The sequence below is a fragment of the Pelophylax lessonae genome (assembly GCF_965119305.1).
Source record: "Pelophylax lessonae genome assembly, chromosome: 1".
Classification (NCBI taxonomy): domain Eukaryota; kingdom Metazoa; phylum Chordata; class Amphibia; order Anura; family Ranidae; genus Pelophylax; species Pelophylax lessonae.
This window is the reverse complement of record NC_138768.1, coordinates 478,170,666-478,191,399: the sequence shown is the minus strand read 5'-3', so window position 1 is coordinate 478,191,399 and position 20,734 is coordinate 478,170,666. Positions and strand designations below refer to the sequence as shown.

General features: G+C 43.1%; 1 protein-coding gene across 12 annotated transcripts in view; it reads left to right on the top strand.

Moving 5' to 3' along the window:
* Positions 1–20,734, top strand: part of PTPRS (protein tyrosine phosphatase receptor type S) — a 540,344-nt gene that overhangs the window by 196,188 nt on the left and 323,422 nt on the right. For all 12 annotated transcript variants that reach the window (XM_082243959.1, XM_082243967.1, XM_082243958.1 and 9 more), the window contains one exon: positions 12,999–13,268. In XM_082243959.1, the coding sequence (XP_082100085.1) occupies positions 12,999–13,268 (270 nt within the window). The remainder of the gene's footprint in view (positions 1–12,998; positions 13,269–20,734) is intronic.

Here is a 20,734-nt window from a genome sequence, read left to right as displayed (position 1 = left end):
CACCAGACATATATCATCAAAAAGCCTTAATATCGTCAGACAGGACCAGGTATGGGCAAATCCGAACTCTTGAATATCGATGTCTCCCCAATCACAGACAAGAGAAAGGCACAGGCACATCTCCCAGCGTCCGCCCGACGTGTGTCTCCACTCAGCCAGCTCTGCTCTCCTGCATGCAGCACTGATTGTGAAGGATTCCTTTCTTGCACCTGGCACTCATTTTTGGACTTTCAATTTTTCTCTATCTTTATGGACATTATTTACCATTAGATTGTTTCACTGCCATGATTTATTCAATTGGACATAATGGTATAATTTGAAGCACAGTTTATTATCATCACAATTTTTTCAGTTTTATTTTAGTATCATTGTGTCAATTTAACGCGGCTCTTCTTTTGCATTTATTACTGGACAGATCAGATTTGGGGTCTCCTGGTATTGATTCAGTCGGACAATGTCACGGCGGTGGCTTATGTCAATCACCAGGGCATAACACAAAGTCTGTTGGCGGCTCTGGAGGTCTCCGGCATTCTCCGGTGGGCAGAAAGCTTTGTTCTGGCCCTCTCCGCCGTGAACATTCCAGGTGTGAAAAATTGTCAGGCGGAGTATTTCAGTCAGCAGGCGTTGGACTAAGGGGAGTGGTCCCTTCATCCAGATGTGTTTCATCTGATATGTCTGCGATGGGGCACCCCCGAGGTACCAAAGTTTGTGGCAAGGTCACTAGATCCTCTGGCAGATGCCATAGACACTCTGGTTGCCACGCAGGCCAGGATCATCCGATTTATGCCTTCTCTCCTCTCATGCTTACATGGGTTCTGCGCAGGATCGAGGCCGAAGGGATTCCGGTCATTCTGGTGGCCCCGGACTGACCTCAACAGTCTTGGTACGCGAACCTAGTGCGCTTGGTGGCCGACGTCCCTTGGAGGCTGCCTCTTAGGGAAGACCTGCTGTCCCAAGGGCCGATCTTCCATCCAGCATTACAATCACTGGCTTTGGCGGCCTGGATGTTAAAAGCCAGGTGCTGAAGGATAGAGTTTTGCCTGGGTCGCGATTCTGACTATGCTGAAGGCTAGGAAGTCTACCTCTAGAAAGATTTACCATCGTATGTGGAAAGCGTACATTTCGTGGTGTGAGTGGTGTGAGTCGATCGTTGTCCACCCTTGTTCTTTTTCGGTGGCTCAGATTTTAACCTTCCCGCAACGAGGTGTTAAGCAGAAGTTGGCCTTGAGTACCGTCAAGGGCCAGGTGTCTGCCTTGGCAGTCTTTTTTCAGCGACCCTTGCATTCCTTGGTGAGTACTTTCATTCAAGAGGTTCGGCACCTGACCCCGCCAATGCAGTCTTCTCTACCGCCGTGGGATTTGAACCTGGTGCTCAGTTCTCCTCAAGCCTCCCTTTGAAAATATTCAGGATATCCCCCTGCTTACGCTGTCACAGAAGGTGGCTATCACCTCTGCTCGCATGGTGTCAGAACTGGCGGCGTTATCTTGTCGTACCCCCTACTTGGTGGTCCACAAAGATAAGGTGGTTCTCCTGTCCGTCGTTCCTACCTAAAGTTTTCTCTGACTTCCATTTGAATGAAGACATTGTGTTGCCTTTCCTGTTCCCCAGGCCAGCTCATCCCAAGGAATTTGCATTGCATGCCTTGGATATGGTTTCAGGCGATTCGGGTGTATCTGACGGCCACTGAGTCTTTTCAGAGGTCAGACTCGTTTTTTGGGATCACAGGCGGGCCAATAAAAGGGCTGCCCACTTCTTCTGCTACCATTTCTAGGTGGATCAGACAGACGGCGGATCAGGCCTATCCTATCAAGGGTCAAGTTCCTTCTTTCCCTGTAGCGGCGCACTCTACTCAGGGGCTTAGTGCTTCATGGGCCTTTCGTCATCAGGCATCAGTGGCGCAGGTTTGCAAGGCGGCCACCTGATCGTAGGTGCACGCTTTCACAAATTTCTACAAAGGGGATGTTTTGGCATCTGTGGATGTTTCTTTTGGCGGCAAGGTTTTGCAGGCTGCTGTTTAGAGGGTCTGTTCCCTCTTTGGGGGGTGTCTTGTTCTGGTTGGGCTCCAGTTGTTTTTTGTTGAGCTCATGTTACCTGTTTGGATTCTTGCGTTTAGCCTTGGGTTTTTTGTCCCACCCCTCATGTTTTTGGCACTGCTTGGGAAAGTCCCTATGCTTCTAAATATGGAGCGCTGTGTCCGTCAATGAACGGAAGAGAAAATAGGATGTACTTACCATAAAATCAATTTTTCTGAGTTAATTGACGGACACAGCACCCATCCCTCTATGGAGTTTTGATACTTCTGATACTGCTTGTTACTAAACTGAAGGCCTATAGCAGAGAGGGGGATATATACCAGCTAGGACTGCCCATAGGCGTAGCCAAGTTGTTTTTTTCTACCTAGTGTCCTACTCCTGTAGGGGGTGATATAACCCTATGGTTCTGAATATGGAGCGCTGTGTATGTCAATGAACTAAGCAGAAAGCAGGGATCTTACATCACACACACTGCAGACCTATACTGTGTGCACAATTATTAGGCAAGTTGTATTTTTGAGGATTACTTTTAATATTGAACAACTACAGTGCTCTCGATCAATCCAAAATGTTAATAAACCTCAAACTTAAATATTTAAAAAAGTAAAAGTGAGGTTTTGGCTTTCTTAGAAGAATATCTATGTGTGCAAAATTATTGGGCAATTATTAGTGTGCAGAATTATTGGGCAACTATTAGTGTGTAGTATTTTTATGCAACTAAATGAAAACTGAAAATTTTCCCATCTCACTTATTTTTTGTTCATCTGTTAAAGTGAGAATAATAAACAAATAACTCAAAATTTACAAAAATACATTTTTCTGACAATTCAGAAAAAAAAATCAGAGACCAAAATAACCCCCCTCTTTTCAATAACAGTTATAAGCCTTCCATTCATGGAGTCTGTCAGTTTCTTGATCTGTTGACGATCAACTTTTTGTGCAGCAGCAACCAGTCTCCCAGACACTGTTCAGAGAGGTATACTGTTTTTCTTGTAAATCTCCTATTTAAGAAGCGCCCACAAGTTCTCAATAGGGTTTAGGTCAGGTGAGGAAGGGGGCCATGTCATTATTCTTTCATCTTTAAGGCCTTTACTGGCTAGCCACGCAGTGGAGTACTTTGATGCATGCGATGTAGGATTGTCCTGCATAAATATCATGATCTTGAAAGATGCAGAGTTTTTCCTGTACCACTGCTTGAAGAAAGTGTCTTCTAAAAACTGGCAGTGGGTTTGGGAGTTGATTTTGAGTTCATCTTCAACTCGAAAAAGTCCAACTAGCTCATCTTTAATAACAGCCCATACCAGTGCCCCCCAGAGTCGAAGTGGAGCTCTGTGCCGGTTACTGATCCAGTCACAGGCCCATCCATCAGGTCCATCAAGAGTCCCTCTCATCTCATCAGTCAATAAAACCTTTGAAAAATCTGTCTTCAGATATTTCTTGGCCCAGTCTTGACATTTCAACTTATGTGTCTTGTTCAGTGGTGGTTGGGTTTCAAGCACTTAACACCTTGTACTTCTGGGCACTCCACGTAGATCTGGAATATTACAGCGCTGGAGTAGAATGGGTTCCTGGTAGCTTCACGTTTGATTCTTCTCAAATGTTTGGCAGTTAAATTGCGTCTTTTTTTCTCAACACGTTTCTTGCGACACTGTTGACTACTTCCTTTAAAATGTTTGATGGTTCTGTGATTACACCCCAATTTCTTAGCACTTTCAAGAGTCCCTCTTAAAGACTTTTTACAATTTTTGACTTTTCAGAGTCATTTAAATCTTTTTTTGGCCCATTTTGCCTGTGGAAAAGAAGCTGCCTAATAATTATGCACACCTTGATATAGGGTGTTGCTCTCCTTAGGCCACACCCTGCCTAATTTCACAAATACACATCACCTGATATTCTTAAATCCAATAAGCGTTCAAGTTTATACAGCTTGGAGTTAGACAACATGCATAAAAATCATGATTTGGTCAAAATACTTACTTGCCTAATATTTGTGCACACAGTGTAGAGCACCGAGCTTGTGAAATACGATAGCTGATTGGAGGGAAGGGACAAACCCCCTTTATTAGGCTTATAGAGAATAACACAGACCTAAGTCTTTAAGTCATCTGCTGTCTGCTGGGGGGGGGGGGGGGTGCTGTTACCTAAGAGTCAGAGGTTTTGTCCATCAGTGATTCATGCAGATAGCAGAGAGAGGAGAGATCAAAGAACTACACTTGGTGTGTTGGTTTCCGGCTAATACAGGCTATAGATGGATGTGCTTTGTTCACTTGCTGCCACTGACGTAAGGCTTATGCTAGCAGCAACATAGAGTTTTTAAAAACATTCTTACACTTTTTAAGAATACTGTCATCTTTCTCTTGGAAGTGATCATTTGCACACATCCCAAAAGGTACCATCCAACTACCCCTGCCATTATTTTCCAGGCTCCACTGCCACTGCTTGGCCGGTAGAGCAGAAAGAGATCAGTGAACATCCATTTGCTGAGTATCCTTCCAGTGAATGAAGCTGAAAGCATCAAGGTTTTCATAATTTCCAGTGTCAACTGTCGTTCCCAGCTATAGCTGGGGAGAAGTTGATAAATCATGGTCTGTGCTTGATTGGCTTAATTGGGGCCCTAAGGTGACCGCTAGGAGATCTATGACCCCTGATGTCACCAGTCAATTCCATTATACAAGTTAAGCAAAAATAAAAAAAGTTTCAAAAAATGTAAAATAAGATTAATCAAAACTAAAAAGTTTTAAAGTAGCCCCCTGCCCCAACGTATGTGCACATATGTGTCCAAATGTGCATGTTGGCTAAGCCTTCGTAAGAAAATGACAGTTGAAATACGTATAATAGGCATCCCTGCACATACTGGTGTGCAAGCAAGAATTCTCAGGTCATCATTCACAGTTAACTCTAAATTGATGGTCTGTAAAGGCTTTTAAAGTGATGCCTATGGACAATTTTAGGTACCAAAGTTTGTTGTCAATTTATGGGCATGCGCAGTTTTTTAGCTTGACGTTTTTAGTATGTATTTACTTGATGCAACCTCATCTTTTACATTTTACCAAAAAGTTGGATAATATTATTGTTTGTGTGCATTAAAATTTTCTTTTGTGTACTTTTTTTTTTTTGATTAACTTGCAAGCCCCCAGAGGCCAGTAGTACATAGGGCAGTGTACAGAGGTCAGTAGTGGGTAGGACCGTATACAGAGGTCGTAGTATGTATGGCAGTGTACAGAGGTTAGTACTATGTAGAGCAGTGTACCGGGGTCAGTAATAGGTAGGGCAGTTTACAGAGGATAGTAGTAGGTAGGGCGTAGACAATGTGGGCTATGTGGGACTTTAAGTTAGACACCTGCAGGTATGCCCAGCGTCAATAGTAGGTAGGGCAGTGTACAGAGGTTAGTATTATGTAGAGCAGTGTACAGAGGTCAGTAGTAGGTAGGGCAGTATACAGAGGTTAGTAGTAAGTAGGCCAGTGTACAGAGGTCAGTAGGATGTAGGGCAGTGTACAGAGGTCAGTAGGGCAGATGAGAGAGGTGAACAGAGCAAGGGTTAGCAGGGTAGAGAACAGGGCTAAGGGCAGGAGGTCAGCAAGGCAGTGTAAAAGGAGGGGGGGTTTGGAAAGCACAGTGCAGAGTAAAGGGGGGTCAGAGAAGCCCGGTACAGGGTGGACAGGAGGACTGTGGGTCTGGAAGGCACAGTACTGGGGGGACAGGAGAGCATGGTACTGAATCGTCTGGAGCGCATACTACAGGGGTGTTCTAGAGGGTATGGTACAGGAGATGTCAGGTGGGCACATTACTGGGGGTCTCAAGGGCACACTACATGGGGGGGTCTGGAGGGTATGGAACTGTGGGTTCAGAAGGGCATAGTGCTGTGCAGTCAGGAGGGCTGGGGGGACTGTAGAGTACACAGAGGTGTCAGGAAGACATGGTCCTGAGGGTCAGGAGGGCACACAGGGGAGTCAGGAGGCCACACAGAGGGGTAAGGAGACCATACTACTGGGGGTCAGCAGGGTACAACAAGTGTTTTTCTGATGTAGAGCTGTGCAGGAAAGCTGTTTTTGCACAGCTACCTGTTCTGACGCACTGATCCCGTCGGCCCCCCTCCCTCAGCACATGATGTTACCCACAAGCACGCCCACTTGACTGAACTAGAGAGGGAGGGGGACAGGGGGGATCAGCACACTGAACTCAGTCAAGCGTGAGCCTGAACATGCTGCTAAATCCTAGGCATTCCCCGTACTGCAACCACACAATAAAGGGAGGTGCTGCGGGGTGGGAAATGCCTCTGCCTGTGCGTCCCCCAAACAGCGCATCTCTGCACTGTTGGCCAATCAGGGATGCAGAGGGAGGAGCACTTGCAAGCCGTCAGAATGAGGTCTTGATCGTATTCTGCCTGTCACCTGCTTGCGTTTGACAGGTAGATCGCAATCCACGGGTTATCAACCACCAGTTTTGAGTATTCTAGCTTGTTGCAGTTTAACGTACGCACATTTTTTTAAGACTTTACATTTTTTAAATGTATTTACTCAACTAGTCTCATCTTTTACATTTACCAGAAGACTAAAAATATAGATAAATCAGAAAAGAGAAGAGGAGATTAAGGGGGGGGGGGGGGTATGATCAACATGCACAAATACATAAGGGGTGTTGAGTTATTCACTTTAAGGTCATCACAGAGGACAACAGGGCTCTTTAAGTCTAGATAAAAAGAGATTTTATCTCCAAACACGGAGAGGTTTCTTCACAGTAAAAGCTGTGAAAATGTGGTATAGACTCCCTCAAGAGCTGCTTCTGGCCAGCTCAGTAGATTGCTTTAAAAAAGGCCTGGATTTTTTCCTAAATGTACATAATATAAATGGGTACTAACATGGTAAAGTTGATCCAGGGAATATCTGATTGCCACTCAGGGGATCAGGAAGGAATTTTTTCCCCTGCTGTAGCAAATTGGATCATGCTTTGCTGGGGTTTTTCGTCTTCCTCTGGATCAACTGCGGGTGTAGGATTGTGTATATGGGATTGTAAGGAACGAAAACAAAGTCTATATTTTAAAAGGTAGAGTTTAATGAATATTTATTTAATGGATAGGGAGGAGGGTAGGTAGGGTAGGGTAAAAAGTAACAAAGGAATAAATAAGGAAGGGTAAAGTAACAAAACTTTTCCTACCCTACATCAACTGTACATGAATCTCCTCTGCTGCCACTTCCAGCAATGTCTCCTCTCTACTAGAGGTGAGTTTGGAAGAAGTAGAGAGGAGACATTGCTGGAAGTGGCAGCGGAGGAGCCCCTTATTTTGAGATTCGAGTGAGCACTGGAGAGTTGTGTATACCGATCCGGATAAGGCGAGGCAGACCATCATCCATCCATCCTATATATAACGTTAAGGAGGAGAAGAAAGGAGAGGAGTGTTTCATCTTTATAGATCAAAGTGGTGCATAACCTGAATCCTGGAGGTGAGCGTTTAGCACACCCATAGGGGAAAAGCACCAAGGAGCACCCCATAGAGTATATGGTGTTAAGGTGGAGGTTATAAGAGTGTGACATCAGAAATAGAACGGATACCGCGTCTGTATCTCCTATTTGCTTTTGGGACACCTGAGCACTTTATAAAGACTGAAGCACTTGATTTCAAATTTTTGTGTAGACAGTGTAACACACAGAATTATTTATTGGTTGTTGTTTTAAGCACTGAACACTTGACGGTTATTGGTTTATGAATATTAATTTTAAGCACTTTGGATCAACACAGATAACACCATAAGCACTTTTATTTATTGTATATGCACCTTTGCACCTTATATTTATAGATTGATTTTAAGGAATAAGGAGTTTCAAGATTCATTGATTCATTAGAGGTTTAAATAATTATATATTTTTAAAGCAAACACTGTATATGGATTTTGGCACTATCAGCGCCGGTTCACATATGAGCGACGCTACTTGCAGGGGCGACCTCCGAGATCGCGGTGCGAGCAGCGCGCCGCGACCTCGGAGCGGCCGCCACAGACTTCATAACATTGAAGTCTATGGCGGTCGCCTCCTGGTCGCCCCAAAGAAGCTCCGGATCCTTTTTCTAGGTCGGAGCGACTTGTGTCGCTCCTATTAGAACGGGTCCGCAGCTTTCCTATGGGAGGCGACCTGCGGCGACCTGTGAGGCGACCAGGTCGCCTCACAGGTCGCCCTAGTGTGAACCGGGGCTTGCAGTTTATATTTATTTTTATTTATCTATTTAAATATTGATTTATACACACAAGGATTGTAAACACACATTTTTTTAATTTACGTCTACATTTTCCCTGAAGCGCGGTCCTTCCCCCCCATTCACATCCACGGTTAACTGTATGGTTTACAGTAATTGGTACTCGCAGCATTAAGGGTATCCCCACCACCAACCCTCAAGACAGCGCGAGACTCACACCCACATATATATGTGCCTGATGTCTTTTTTTTTTTTCTGTGTCCCCCTTGTGAAGTTTTCCTTCACTTTCTGTCCTGCAGAAGCAATAGAAAGTTGTGGGGCCCCTTTGTCATCAAATCAACTGTCCCATGGGAAGATTTCCCCTCACCTCTTGTTCTTGTGACAACTGTAAAATGTTGATTTCCTGTTTAGCACTATAGAATATATTCTGTTTATTTTCTAAAATATATTTACACAGCTTAATAATTGGACTAATCCTTACAAAGAAGAGTTTCTTACAGACTTTTCTTGTTTATTGAAAATGGTATATTTTGTTTGAAAGAATTAAGACAGGTGAAAGAGTTGCGGTGTGCATTTTCTTACTGGCCTGCCCAGGAGAGCTGCAGAATTTGTTTTGCACAGGCCTCATCTGGATGTGAGCATTGAGAAAAATGTCTGCCTTGGGTTCAACTAACGATTATCTGCATCTGAGGTCTGTACATGTTTTATAAATGTGCATTGGCCATTTTTGTAATATGAATGTATGATAACAAATCAATAAAAAATGCTTTGTTCAGCCAAGCGTATATATTAAAGTGGTTCTAAAGACAAGCAAAAAAAGCTTCTGAATGCAGTCAAAAGATGCACTCAGCGAGACTCGGGAGAGAACCCACACGTGTGCCTCCATAGCAAGCAGCTTGCTATGGGGGGCACTCAGTGGTGGTGGTAAAGAGGGGGGGGGGGTTTGGAATAAACGTCAAGAGCATATAGTGTGCAAGGGACCTTATGCATCTCCCTTTGCTGGCCAATTATCCAATCACTCAGCTGAGGTTCTCCAGAAAATGCTTATGGAAAAAGATTTCAGAAATCACTGGGACTTGGAAATTCTGAAATCAAAGATGTAGGGAGAATTAAATTACAACTTTTAAGGATATAAGATACAAAAAATGTATATCTATACAGTATAAACTGTATAGTATTGTTTTAGATATAAAGGTTACACATTTTCTTTTGCTGAAAACAAATAGGAGGCATGTTATATGCATGTTAAAATTAATGATTCTTAATGGAGTTTTTTAACAGACTAATTTTTATTCTGCAAGCAAAGGAATCATTGTCCTAGACATAATTGGTAATTTCTTATTATAAAACCGGTTAGTAGGTAAGTAATTGTACTTTGTTTACAATGTCGTCTGACAATGACATACATTGACCATAGAATACCACAATGACCATAGAATAAACCACTGTTCTGGCAACAGCCAAACCATAGACAGATAGGTGTACAAAATGCAGTGTACAGATTCTACTTTTGATTGGTGGTGCTCAATTTTGTTGTTTATCTCCTGAAATCAGATCATATGAAACTTTGATCTTTCAATTAGTAGAATGATAAAAGGTTGCAGTGAGTGTCAAATGTATGGCAATATTCCCATATGTATATAACCACGTTTGAGTATATATGTAGTTGGGTACATTTTTGTGAATGTTACTCAGCAGTATCAATAAGCAAAATAAGGATCAAATAGCACAAGGTGTCCCCAGTCACTTTTACTGTATAGCACTGTAGAATCACTTTTAGGCTCTGATATTATTTTAGACTTGCGGGTTCAATACTGGAAGGCAGGAGCTCAGTAGATTCTGGAACAGATGATAACTAAGCTGATAGCTTCAGAGCAGCTTAACACTGCCTCGGTGCTGTCCCATTGCACTTTTTGCCAAAGTGCAGCTAACCCTCAGGTTTCGTACAAGTTAGCTGCACTTTCCCATAGACTTCTATGATGTTCCGTGGTTTTGGTGCAATTTCAGAAAGCGCACCAATAATGCAGCATACAGGAGTTTTGGTGCGCTTTCTGAAACTACACCAAAATTGCATGACTTCATAGAAGTCTATGGAAAAGTGCAGCTAACCCATACAAAAACTGTGCGTTAGCTGCGCTGTTACAAAAGCACAGCGGGGCAGTGTGAAGCCACCCTAAAACATAATCTGAGTAATCAGCTGAGGCTTATTTCAATTTTCCTTGAATTGGTAGATATTGCTTATACCCCATCATCAATGTAAGGCTGCATCCCTTATAGTTACTGCTTGTGATGCATTTGTATGCTTGGAAAAAATATGCTATGAAGGAGAATGCATGTTTTATTTATTAATTTAATTGTGTACCAGTTAAACACCTTCCCCAGTTTAGTCAGCCATGCCCCTTTAATTAAAGTGTATCTGTTGGAAATTGCTGTATTTGATTCAGGAGATTTCCCTTCACTTTCTATCCCAAAAACACAACAATAATTAGCGGAACTAAATTCACAACAATCCTTATCACTTCAACAATTTCAAAAAGGACCATTCCCGGCATGCTAACTATCACGTATGATTGTGAACTCAACAACCTATCAAACCATCTAATGGCTGGTGCCAGAACTGATCACATGTGCAGTACCATGGCAGTTGGAGATCAATCAGAGGCTGGCAGCTTCCTTGGCTGAAAGGGATGGGAGGGTTTAGTTTCCTTTTCAGTGAGAGGATAGCTCACCAAAGTGAGGGGAGATCCTCTTTTGGAAAGTAGTAATCAGAACAGATGTCCCTACACAGGTGTTCATTTTATTTGAAAATGTTTCATTTTGTATTTTTTATGCTTTTTTCCTGGTCAGCAGTACTGGAGTTTTGGCTTTAGATATAATTCAATGTAGTTTTATTCAGATTTTTAATTCAAATTGGATAGGATGTATTAGGAATTATGCTCTGTGGGTGCTTTTCTTCCTTTTCTATATACTTAGAATAGCAGATCCAAATCCCCAAAGTACTGCTATTTTTCCTCTCATTCAAACTCTGATGTATTCTATTTTGAACCAATTCATATTTTTAACTCTTTTTTGATTCAGATCTTTTAACATTTTTAGTATGTTGCTCTCATGACAACACAGTGTATGCATCACATGCTGCTGTTTGTCTGCAAATGTGTTTGCTGACCAAATTTTGTCAGCTTTTCTATAATTTCTACTCTTCTGCACTCAGTTATATGTTGGCCCCATCAGAAGACTTGCACCCCCCCTGTATTGTTGTTAGCATGCTCCTTTTTTTCCTTTTTTATTTATTTATTTATTTATTTATATATATATTTTTTTACTGTTCTTCATTGTATGTCGGGTGTGCCTGAGGATTTGGTGGGGCCTCTGTGACTCTGTTCTTTGGAACAGGAAATACTAGCAAAAGTATCACCTTTAATGACATCCCTATATGTTTATTAAATTTGCACAGCGTTTATATAGCTGGTTTCCAATCAATGTTTAAACTTACATTTAAATTTCCAAATTAAAAAAAATATATATATAGATTTTTTTTTTTTTTTTTTAGATTTAAGCAACTTTTAAGACAATATGCATACTGTTTGCTAAGTCTGTAATAAATCATTTTTCATTTGTTCAGTCAAAGCAGGTTTATTGAGTGACCTAAAAAAATGTAATTGTCTTCACCAGGAACAGAGTCACAAAAAAAGGGGCTGTGTCAACCCCGTGATCCATGTTCTAACTCACAAGGTCTGAAAACTGCATCCACCTATCAGCAAGGGGGATGCACAGAACATGTCACTGTTATTATCAGCGTTAATCCATCACTTTGTTTTACAATGAAAACTTTTTTTATATATCATTAAGGCTGGAGGCCTCCATGTTTTGAAACACTTTTAGTCACATATGCTGTAGCTTAACGCACTAAGTGGGTTCCCTGCCCTTAATCCCCTGATGCCTTTTTCTACATCCACTATTATTGCGGGCATTTGCTAGTTGCCCTTATGTTATACTCCTCTGCATTTTCTGTCTTTTCCCTCCCTTCCCTTTTTTGTCGTTTCTTTTCCCTGTTTTAGTTTTTTTTTTATTTATTTAGTTTTTTTTTAAGTAAATTATACTTCTTTTGCATGATGTTTGTGTTTCTGAAAGCTGCATTTATCGATGAAACCGTGTCAGATTCTGAAGAGGCTTTGTTAGGGTTTTTACACCCCAAAACCACAAAAATTTCATTAGAGTTTCTCATTTCTGCAGCTGGTATGTGGTACACCAACATATTAGTTACATGTACTAATATAAGCTTGATTTGGCTATTTTTTTAGACTATCAGAAATGGTAGTAAGAGTCAAATCCAATTGACATGAGATGCTTTCTCTTATCAATCTTGTTAATTGAAACTTCTGTAAGGGAGAGATTTAGACGATGCTTGCTTACGTATTCATTGTTGATAATGCTGGGATAATATAGTCGTAGATATGGATACATACAGTTACTTTATTTAGTTTGTGAAACCCCATACCTGTTGATAAAGATGAGAAATTCCTAATAAATTTTTGTGTATTATATGTGCTGTGATGGGTGTACTCCTGATATATGGAACCCTTTTGGTATGAATAATGGCTTCATGTTTCTATATTCTCACTTTTTGTTTGTGTAGTACTTTTTTTTTTATTTCAAAGTGTTTACATATATATATATACGGTATATATATTTATTTTAATTTCATAATATGTTTTCTTTAATATTCAGTCTTTTTTTTAAGTCATTTTCTGTATCCTTGTTAATTTTATCTGCAGTTCGTCGTGTAGCTCCACGTTTCTCCATTTTACCTATGAGCCATGAAATTATGCCTGGAGGTAATGTGAATATAACTTGCGTTGCGGTTGGTTCACCCATGCCCTATGTGAAATGGATGATGGGTGCTGAAGATTTAACCCCAGAAGATGACATGCCTGTGGGACGTAATGTTCTGGAACTTACCAACGTCAAGGAGTCTGCTAATTACACCTGTGTCGCTATGTCAAGTCTTGGGGTTATTGAGTCGGTAGCTCAGATCACTGTTAAATGTGAGTATAGCTTTCTTTATTCAGCTATGGACAGGTACTAAAAATGTATACTATGTTATATTTACAAGGAAATGTCAGAAGTATTTCTTGATTATGCTGTATTAGGTTGTCAGCTTTGGTTCATGTACCCTTTAGCTTTTTTTTATTTTTTATTTTTCTAGGTAAGTATTTAAAGTGATTGTTACATAGTTACATAGTAGGTGAGGTTGAATAAAGACAATAGTCCATCCAGTTCAACCTGTGTAGGTGTGTGTGACTGTAATCATCTAACATAGCCCTTAATCTCCTGATCCTTGAGATGTAAGTCTAAGAGTCTTTTGAAAGTCACCATACTTCCCGCAGAAACCACCTCTTGTGGTAGACAATTCCACAATTTTGTAGCCCTAACAGTAAAGAACCCTCCTCGTTGCCTGAGGTTAAAACGATTCTCCTCTAATCGCATTGTATGTCCTCGAGTCCTCATGCAATTCCTTCGAATGAACAGCTTTTTTTCTAAGCTGAGATCCCCATTAAGATATTTATAAATTGCTATCATGTCCCCTCTCAGACGTCTCTTCTCCAGGGAAAATAAATCGAGCGATCGCAGCCGCTCTTCATAGTTAAGGTCCTCCAACCCCCTAATCAGTTTAGTTGCCCTTCTCTGGACTTTCTCCAGCTCCAACACATCCCTCCTGAGGACTGGCGACCAGAACTGGACAGAATACTCCAGATGCGGTCGGACCAGAGTTTTATAAAGTGGAAGGATTATAGTCTTATCTCTGGAATACATCCCTTTCTTTATGCATGCTAATATTCTGTTGGCTTTGGAAGCCGCCGCTTGACATTGCATGCTGTTGCCTAATCTATCATCAACCAAGACTCCCAGATCTTTCTCCATTTTTGATTCCCCCAAGGGTTCCCCCCCTAACGTGTATTGTGTTTTTATGTTTTTAGTCCCCAAGTGCAGAACCTTACACTTCTCCACGTTAAACCTCATTTGCCATGTCTTTGCCCACTCCGTAATTTTGTCCAGGTCATTCTGTAGGATATCTGCTTCATGCTGTGCAGTTATTGCCCTGGCCAATTTTGTGTCATCTGCAAAAACTGATAACGAACTACTGATCCCGTCCTCAATGCTGTTTATGAATAAATTGAACAAGGTTGGTCCCAGGACTGAGCCCTGGGGCACCCCGCTTACTACCTCAGACCAGTCTGAGTATGCGCTGTTTATTACCACCCTTTGGACACGGCCTTTTAGCCAGTTCCGTATCCAAGAGCAAACCCTGCTGTCGATACCTGCAGACCTTATTTTATAAATTAAGCGCTTGTGGGGAACTGTATCAAACGCCTTAGCGAAATCCAAGTACACCACATCCACTGGTCTGCCCCTATCTAGCTCACAGCTCACCTCCTCGTAGAATGCTAAGAGATTGGTTTGACAAGAACGCCCATTTGTAAACCCGTGCTGGTTACTGCTGATGATGTTGTTGTCTTTAGCATACTCTACGATATAGTCCCTTATCATCCCCTCCAGAAGTTTACATATTATTGATGTCAAGCTGACAGGCCTATAATTTCCCGGGATATGCCTCTGGCCCTTTTTGAATATCGGAATCACGTTAGCCTTCCTCCAATCCCCTGGTACATCTCCTGTCCTAATACTGTCAGCAAAGATCAGGAACAGTGGTCTGGATATAACCTTACTGAGTTCCTTGAGTACTCTCGGATGTATGCCATCCGGGGCCTGGTGATTTGTTTGTGTTAAGTTTATCCAGTCTTTCCCTGATTTCACCCTCTGTTAGCCATAGTGGCATGTCCTGTGTACTACTACTAACCATACAGTCATGGTCAGTGTACCCCTCCTTTTCCTGTGTAAAGACTGACGAGAAAAAAGCATTCAGCACGGTTGCTTTTTCAGTGTCCTCTGTAACCATCCTCCCATCATTGTTAATTATGTGTGCAATATGCTCTGCCCTAGTTTTTTTGCTGTTGATATATTTAAAGAATTTCTTTGGGTTTTTTTTACTATCCTCTGCTATTTGTCCCTCAAAGTTGATTTTAGCCATCTTGATTTCTTGTTTACTTTTCTTATTTGCCTCCTTGTATTGCTGGAAGGCCGATACTGTGCCCTCTGATTTATATTTCTTGAAGGCCAATTTTTTTCCCCTAATAAGTTTTTTAACGCTACGGTTTAGCCAGCCAGGTTTGGCTTTGTCTCTTCTAAATGTATTTCCCATAGGAATGCACTGCAAGATGCATTTGCTTAATATGTTCCTAAAGCATTCCCATTTTTCCTCTGTGGTCAGGGATCCCAGGGTTTGGTCCCAGTTTACCCTTTCCATCAATGAGTACAATTTTGGAAAGTTTGCCCGTCTGAAGTTTAGGGTTCTTATGTTCCCCACTTGCCTTGTTATATTGTTATTTATACTAAATGTGATCATCCTGTGATCGCTAGAGCCCAGGTTGTCCTTGACTCCTACCTCCGAGATTATGTCTGGGTCATTAGTGATCAATAGATCCAGGACTGCGTTTTCTCTGGTAGGGGAATCCACCAACTGTGACATGTAATTATCCTGTAAGGTTTCCGTGAATAGACGGGCCTTCTGTGAGTGTGCAGTCCCCTCTTCCCAGTCAATGTCGGGATAATTGAAGTCCCCCAATATGATGACTGATCCCAGTTTTGCCACTTTACCCATTAGTGCTAAAAATTCCTGCTCTACCTCCTCCCCTTGGTTAGGTGGCCTATAGCAAACCCCCACAACTACTTTTTTCTTATCTTCTTCCCTATGGAGTTCAACCCACACAGATTCTAAATCCATGCTCATCCCATCCGTAATGTCACTCCTTTCTATCACCTTTATATTGTTCTTGACATAGAGACATACCCCTCCCCCTCTTTTTCCTACCCTGTCCTTCCGGTACACCGAATAACCTTGGATATTGGCCAGCCAGTCATGTGAGGGGTCGAACCAAGTCTCTGTTATTCCCACAAGGTCTATGTCATCCTCATGTACTAACATTTCCAACTCATCCATTTTATTAGCTAGGTTCCTGGCATTAGCATATACCCCTCTTAGTTTTACGGAAGTTAAACGTGATTGGCGGTTATGTTTATTTCTGTTTGGTCTGCGGTTTTCCCGCACAGACCCGTCAATTGATGTTGTGGACCTACTGTCGCTGCTGACCCTACCATTGCCTTCAGTCCTTTGCTCCCTCCTGACTGATTCTACTTCTGAGCCCTCCCCCCCCGTCTCCTAGTTTAAAAGCCCCTCCAACTTGGTGGCCATCTTTTTCCCCAAAAGAGCTGTACCGTCCCCATTAAGGTGCAGCCCATCCTTACTAAAGAGCTGATAGCCGACTGAGAATTCAGCCCAGTTCTCCAGGAACCCAAACCCCTCCTTCCTACACCAATTCCTCAGCCACTTGTTAAGTTCCCTAATCTCCTTCTGCCTCTCCTGTGTGGCTCGAGGTACAGGCAGTATTTCAGAGAAAACCACCTTGGAGGTCCTTTTCCTCAATCTATTACCTAAGTCCCTGAAATCGTTCTTAAGGATCCTCCACCTACCTTTAACTTTGTCATTAGTGCCCACATGCACCATGACCGCTGGGTCATCCCCAGCCCCATACAACAATCTGTCTGCCAGATCTGCGATGTGCCGAACTCGAGCGCCCGGTAAACAACATACTGTTCGGTTCACGAGATCTTTTTTACAGATTGCCCTCTCTGTCCTCTTGATAATTGAGTCCCCAACTACCACAACCTGTCTCACCTTTCCTGAGTTACGGCCCCCCTTCTTCCTGGAGCCGTCCCTCCCCTGGCAGCTGGGGGAGGGCTCATGCTCCAGCTCTGCCACCCCTGAGTTGATATCCCCCTCAACCTGCAACTTGGCAAACATGTTAGGGTGTACCAACTCAGGATTGGCCTCCCTGACACTCCTCCCACTAACATTCCTAACAGTCACCCAGCTGCGTACCTCTGCTGCTTGCGTCTCCTCTATTCCTCCCTCCTCTATGCTGGCCCCTGCCAGCGCCTGATGGGTAATGTCCAAGCTCCTTTCCAGGTTGTAGATGCCACGCAGTCTTGTCACTGTGTTCTCTAGATCCACGATGTGGGCTTCCAGAGCAACAAGTCGCTCACATTTTGCACAGCAGTATTCGCCCTCGATTGGTTCATCAAGGAACACATACATGGCGCAAGAAGTGCACTGAGTGGCATCCCCAATCCTGTCGGACATTATTACCCACTACTCTATGGGGATAATATTAATGACCTGCTCTTCCTTACCTACACTACCTCTAACTTCCCTGGTACTAAACCTGGGGTACCCACCAGTCGCTAATACCCTCACCAGTCACTAGATACTCACCATTCGCAAGGATACTCACCAGTCGCAAGGATACTCACCAGTCGAAAAGATACTGAGCAGTCGCACAGATACTCACCAGTCGCAAGATACTCACCAGTCGCAAGATACTCACCCCCAGTCGCAAGATACTCACCAGTCGCAAAGATACTCACCAGTCGCACGGATACTTACCAGTCGCACGGATGCTCACCAGTTGCAAAGATACTCACCCACCAGTCGTAAGGATACTCCCCAGTCGCAAAGATACTTACCAGTCGCAAGATGCTACCAGTCACAGATACTCACCAGTCGCAGAGACTCACCAGTCGCAAGATGGTCACCAGTCGCAGATACTCACCAGTGGCAAGATGGTCACCAGTCGCAGATACTCACCAGTCGCAAGATGGTCACCAGTCGCAGATACTCACCAGTCGCAAGATGCTCACCAGTCGCACGATGGTCACCAGTCGCAGATACTCACCAGTCGCAAGATGGTCACCAGTCGCAGATACTCACCAGTCGCAAGATGCTCATCAGTTGCAGATACTCACCAGTCGCAAGATGGTCACCAGTCGCAAGATACTCACCAGTCGCAAGATACCCACCAGTCGCAAGATACCCACCAGTTGCAAGAGCACCTCTCAGTCTATAGTAGCCCCTTAGTAATCTGTATTGCTTGTAGTTTTTTGTATTTGTATGTAGATTGTACTTGTAATCCCCCACCAGCCCACCCCCCTACCAGCAGATCAGTTGCTTCCTACTTACGCCCCTCGGTCAGGTCCAGGTCCTTGTCTCTGCCACTGCTGTTCTGTCCCCGCCTTGCTCCCTGCTGGTCCGCACTGATGTCGCTGCTGCTCCTTCCCTGCACTTGCTCCCTGGTCCGCTCTGTCGCCGCTGCTGCTATGTCCCCCGCATTGTCACCCTGGTCCGCGGCTCCTGCACCCGGCCCCCCGGCTTCCTAGTGCGGCTTTTCCCCGCTGCCCCCCCCCCCCGCACGTGCGGCTCCTCCTCCTCTCCTCCTCCACACAGCTCTCCTCGCTGTGTGTGCTGTGATCACTCGCAGCTTCCGGCTTCCGGCTCGCTCTCTCGCAGAACCTGATACTGTCAAAATACACTGATCAGTCCCATTTTGACACTGTAAAGTCTCATTTTTTTTTTTTCAATAAAAACAACAAACATGTAAAACTTACCTGAGTCCCTCTTCGGGTCTCTTAGTTCCTCCCTCCCTTTGAGTGCCCCCACAGCAAGCAGCTTGCTATAGGGGCACCCGAGCCGAGTCACAGCTCCGTGTATCTATTCAGGCATGGAGCTTCGGCCCGGCCCTGCCCCCTCTCTCTCCTCATTGGCTAACTGACTGATTATCAACAGCCGGAGCCAATGGTGTCGCTGCTGTGTCTTAGCCAATGAGGAGCGGAGTCCCGGACAGCTGAGACAATCATGGACATTGCTGGATAGAGATGGGGCTCAGGTAAGCATTGGGGGGGGGGGCTGCGGGGGGCTGCTGCACAGAAGGTTTTTCATCTCAATGCATAGAATGCATTAAGAGAAAAAACTTTCTGACTTTACGATCCCTTTAATGCTTGCTAAGTTTAACTCACAAAAACTTTTTAAAGTGAACCCGACCTGGCCTAAATGTTCTAAGTCAGTGATGGTGATACTTGGCACCCCAGATGTTTTGGAACTACATTTCCCATGATGCTCTTGCACTGTGCAGTGTAGTTGAGCATCATGGGAAATGTAGTTCCAAAACATCTAGGGTGCCAAGGTTTGCCATCACTATTTTAAGGTAACAAGTATGCTGTTACTTTAGTTAGCCTTAGCCTGTCTTCAGATCGATCTCTGTGTCCCGTGAAGCTCCCCTTGGATACAGCCAGGGCCTTGACTTCTGAAGTAAAGATTTAGCCCTGCCTTACCTGATGCTTATAACTGCCTATTTCATTCATCTGTCAAATGCCAGAACAACAGTTTACACATACAGTACAGTATATGCATACCTCACACTATAAGATCAAAGTCTTTGCAAAGTAACTATAGACCTGTTAGTTTAACATCTATAGTCTGGAAGATATTGGAGAGTTTAATAAAAGACCACATAGATGAGTTCTTGCTGGAAAAAAAATATTTTAAGCAACAGACAGCATGGATTCATGAGAGACAGAAGTTGTCAAACAAACCTGATTTCTTTTTATGAGGAGGTAAGTAAAACCTTGGACAGAGGGGTGGCTGTGGAGGTAGTTTACCTGGATTTTGCAAAAGCGTTTGACACAGTTCCCCACACACGGCTAATGTGTAAGGTAAAGTCTACAGGCTTGGAAAGATCGGTTTGTAATTGGATAGAAAATTGGCTAAAAGATAGAATTCAGAGAGTAGTGGTTAATGATTCTTACTCTGAATGGTCTAAAGTTATCAGTGGTGTACCCCAAGGTTCAGTGTTGGGACCCTTACTTTTTAATATCTTTATAAATGATATAGGGTCTGGGATTAAAAGTACCATTTCAGTCTTTGCAGATGACACCAAGCTTTGCAGTGGAATAACTTCTTTACAGGATGTCTCCAATTTACAATCTGACCTCAATGCACTGTTTCATTGGACAACTATGTGGCAAATGAGGTTTAATGTTGATAAATGTAAAGTTATGCACTTGGGGGCTAAGAATATGCATGAATCATACATACATACTAGGTGGAGTAGAACTGGGGGAATCCATAGCGGAGAAGGATCTGGGTGTTCTGGTAAATCATAAGCTTAATAATAGCATGCAATGCCAAGCTGCTGTTTCCAAAGCAAGCAAAGTCCTTTCTTGTATTAACAGAGGCATGGACTCCAGAGAGAGAGAGATGTAATTTTTCCCCTGTACAAATCATTAGTAAGACCTTATCTTGAATATGCAGTTCAGTTTTGGGCACCAGTTCTTAAAAAGGATATTGGGGAACTGGAGAAAGTGCAGAGAAGGGCAACCGAACTGATATGAGGCATGGAGGACCTCAGCTATGAGAAAAGATTAGAGGAACTGAATTTATTCTCTCTTGAGAAGAGGAGATTAAGGGGGGATATGATCAACATGTATAAATACATAAGGGGTCCATATAGTGAACTTGGGTTTGAGTTGTTCACTTTAACCACTTACCTACAGTGCACTT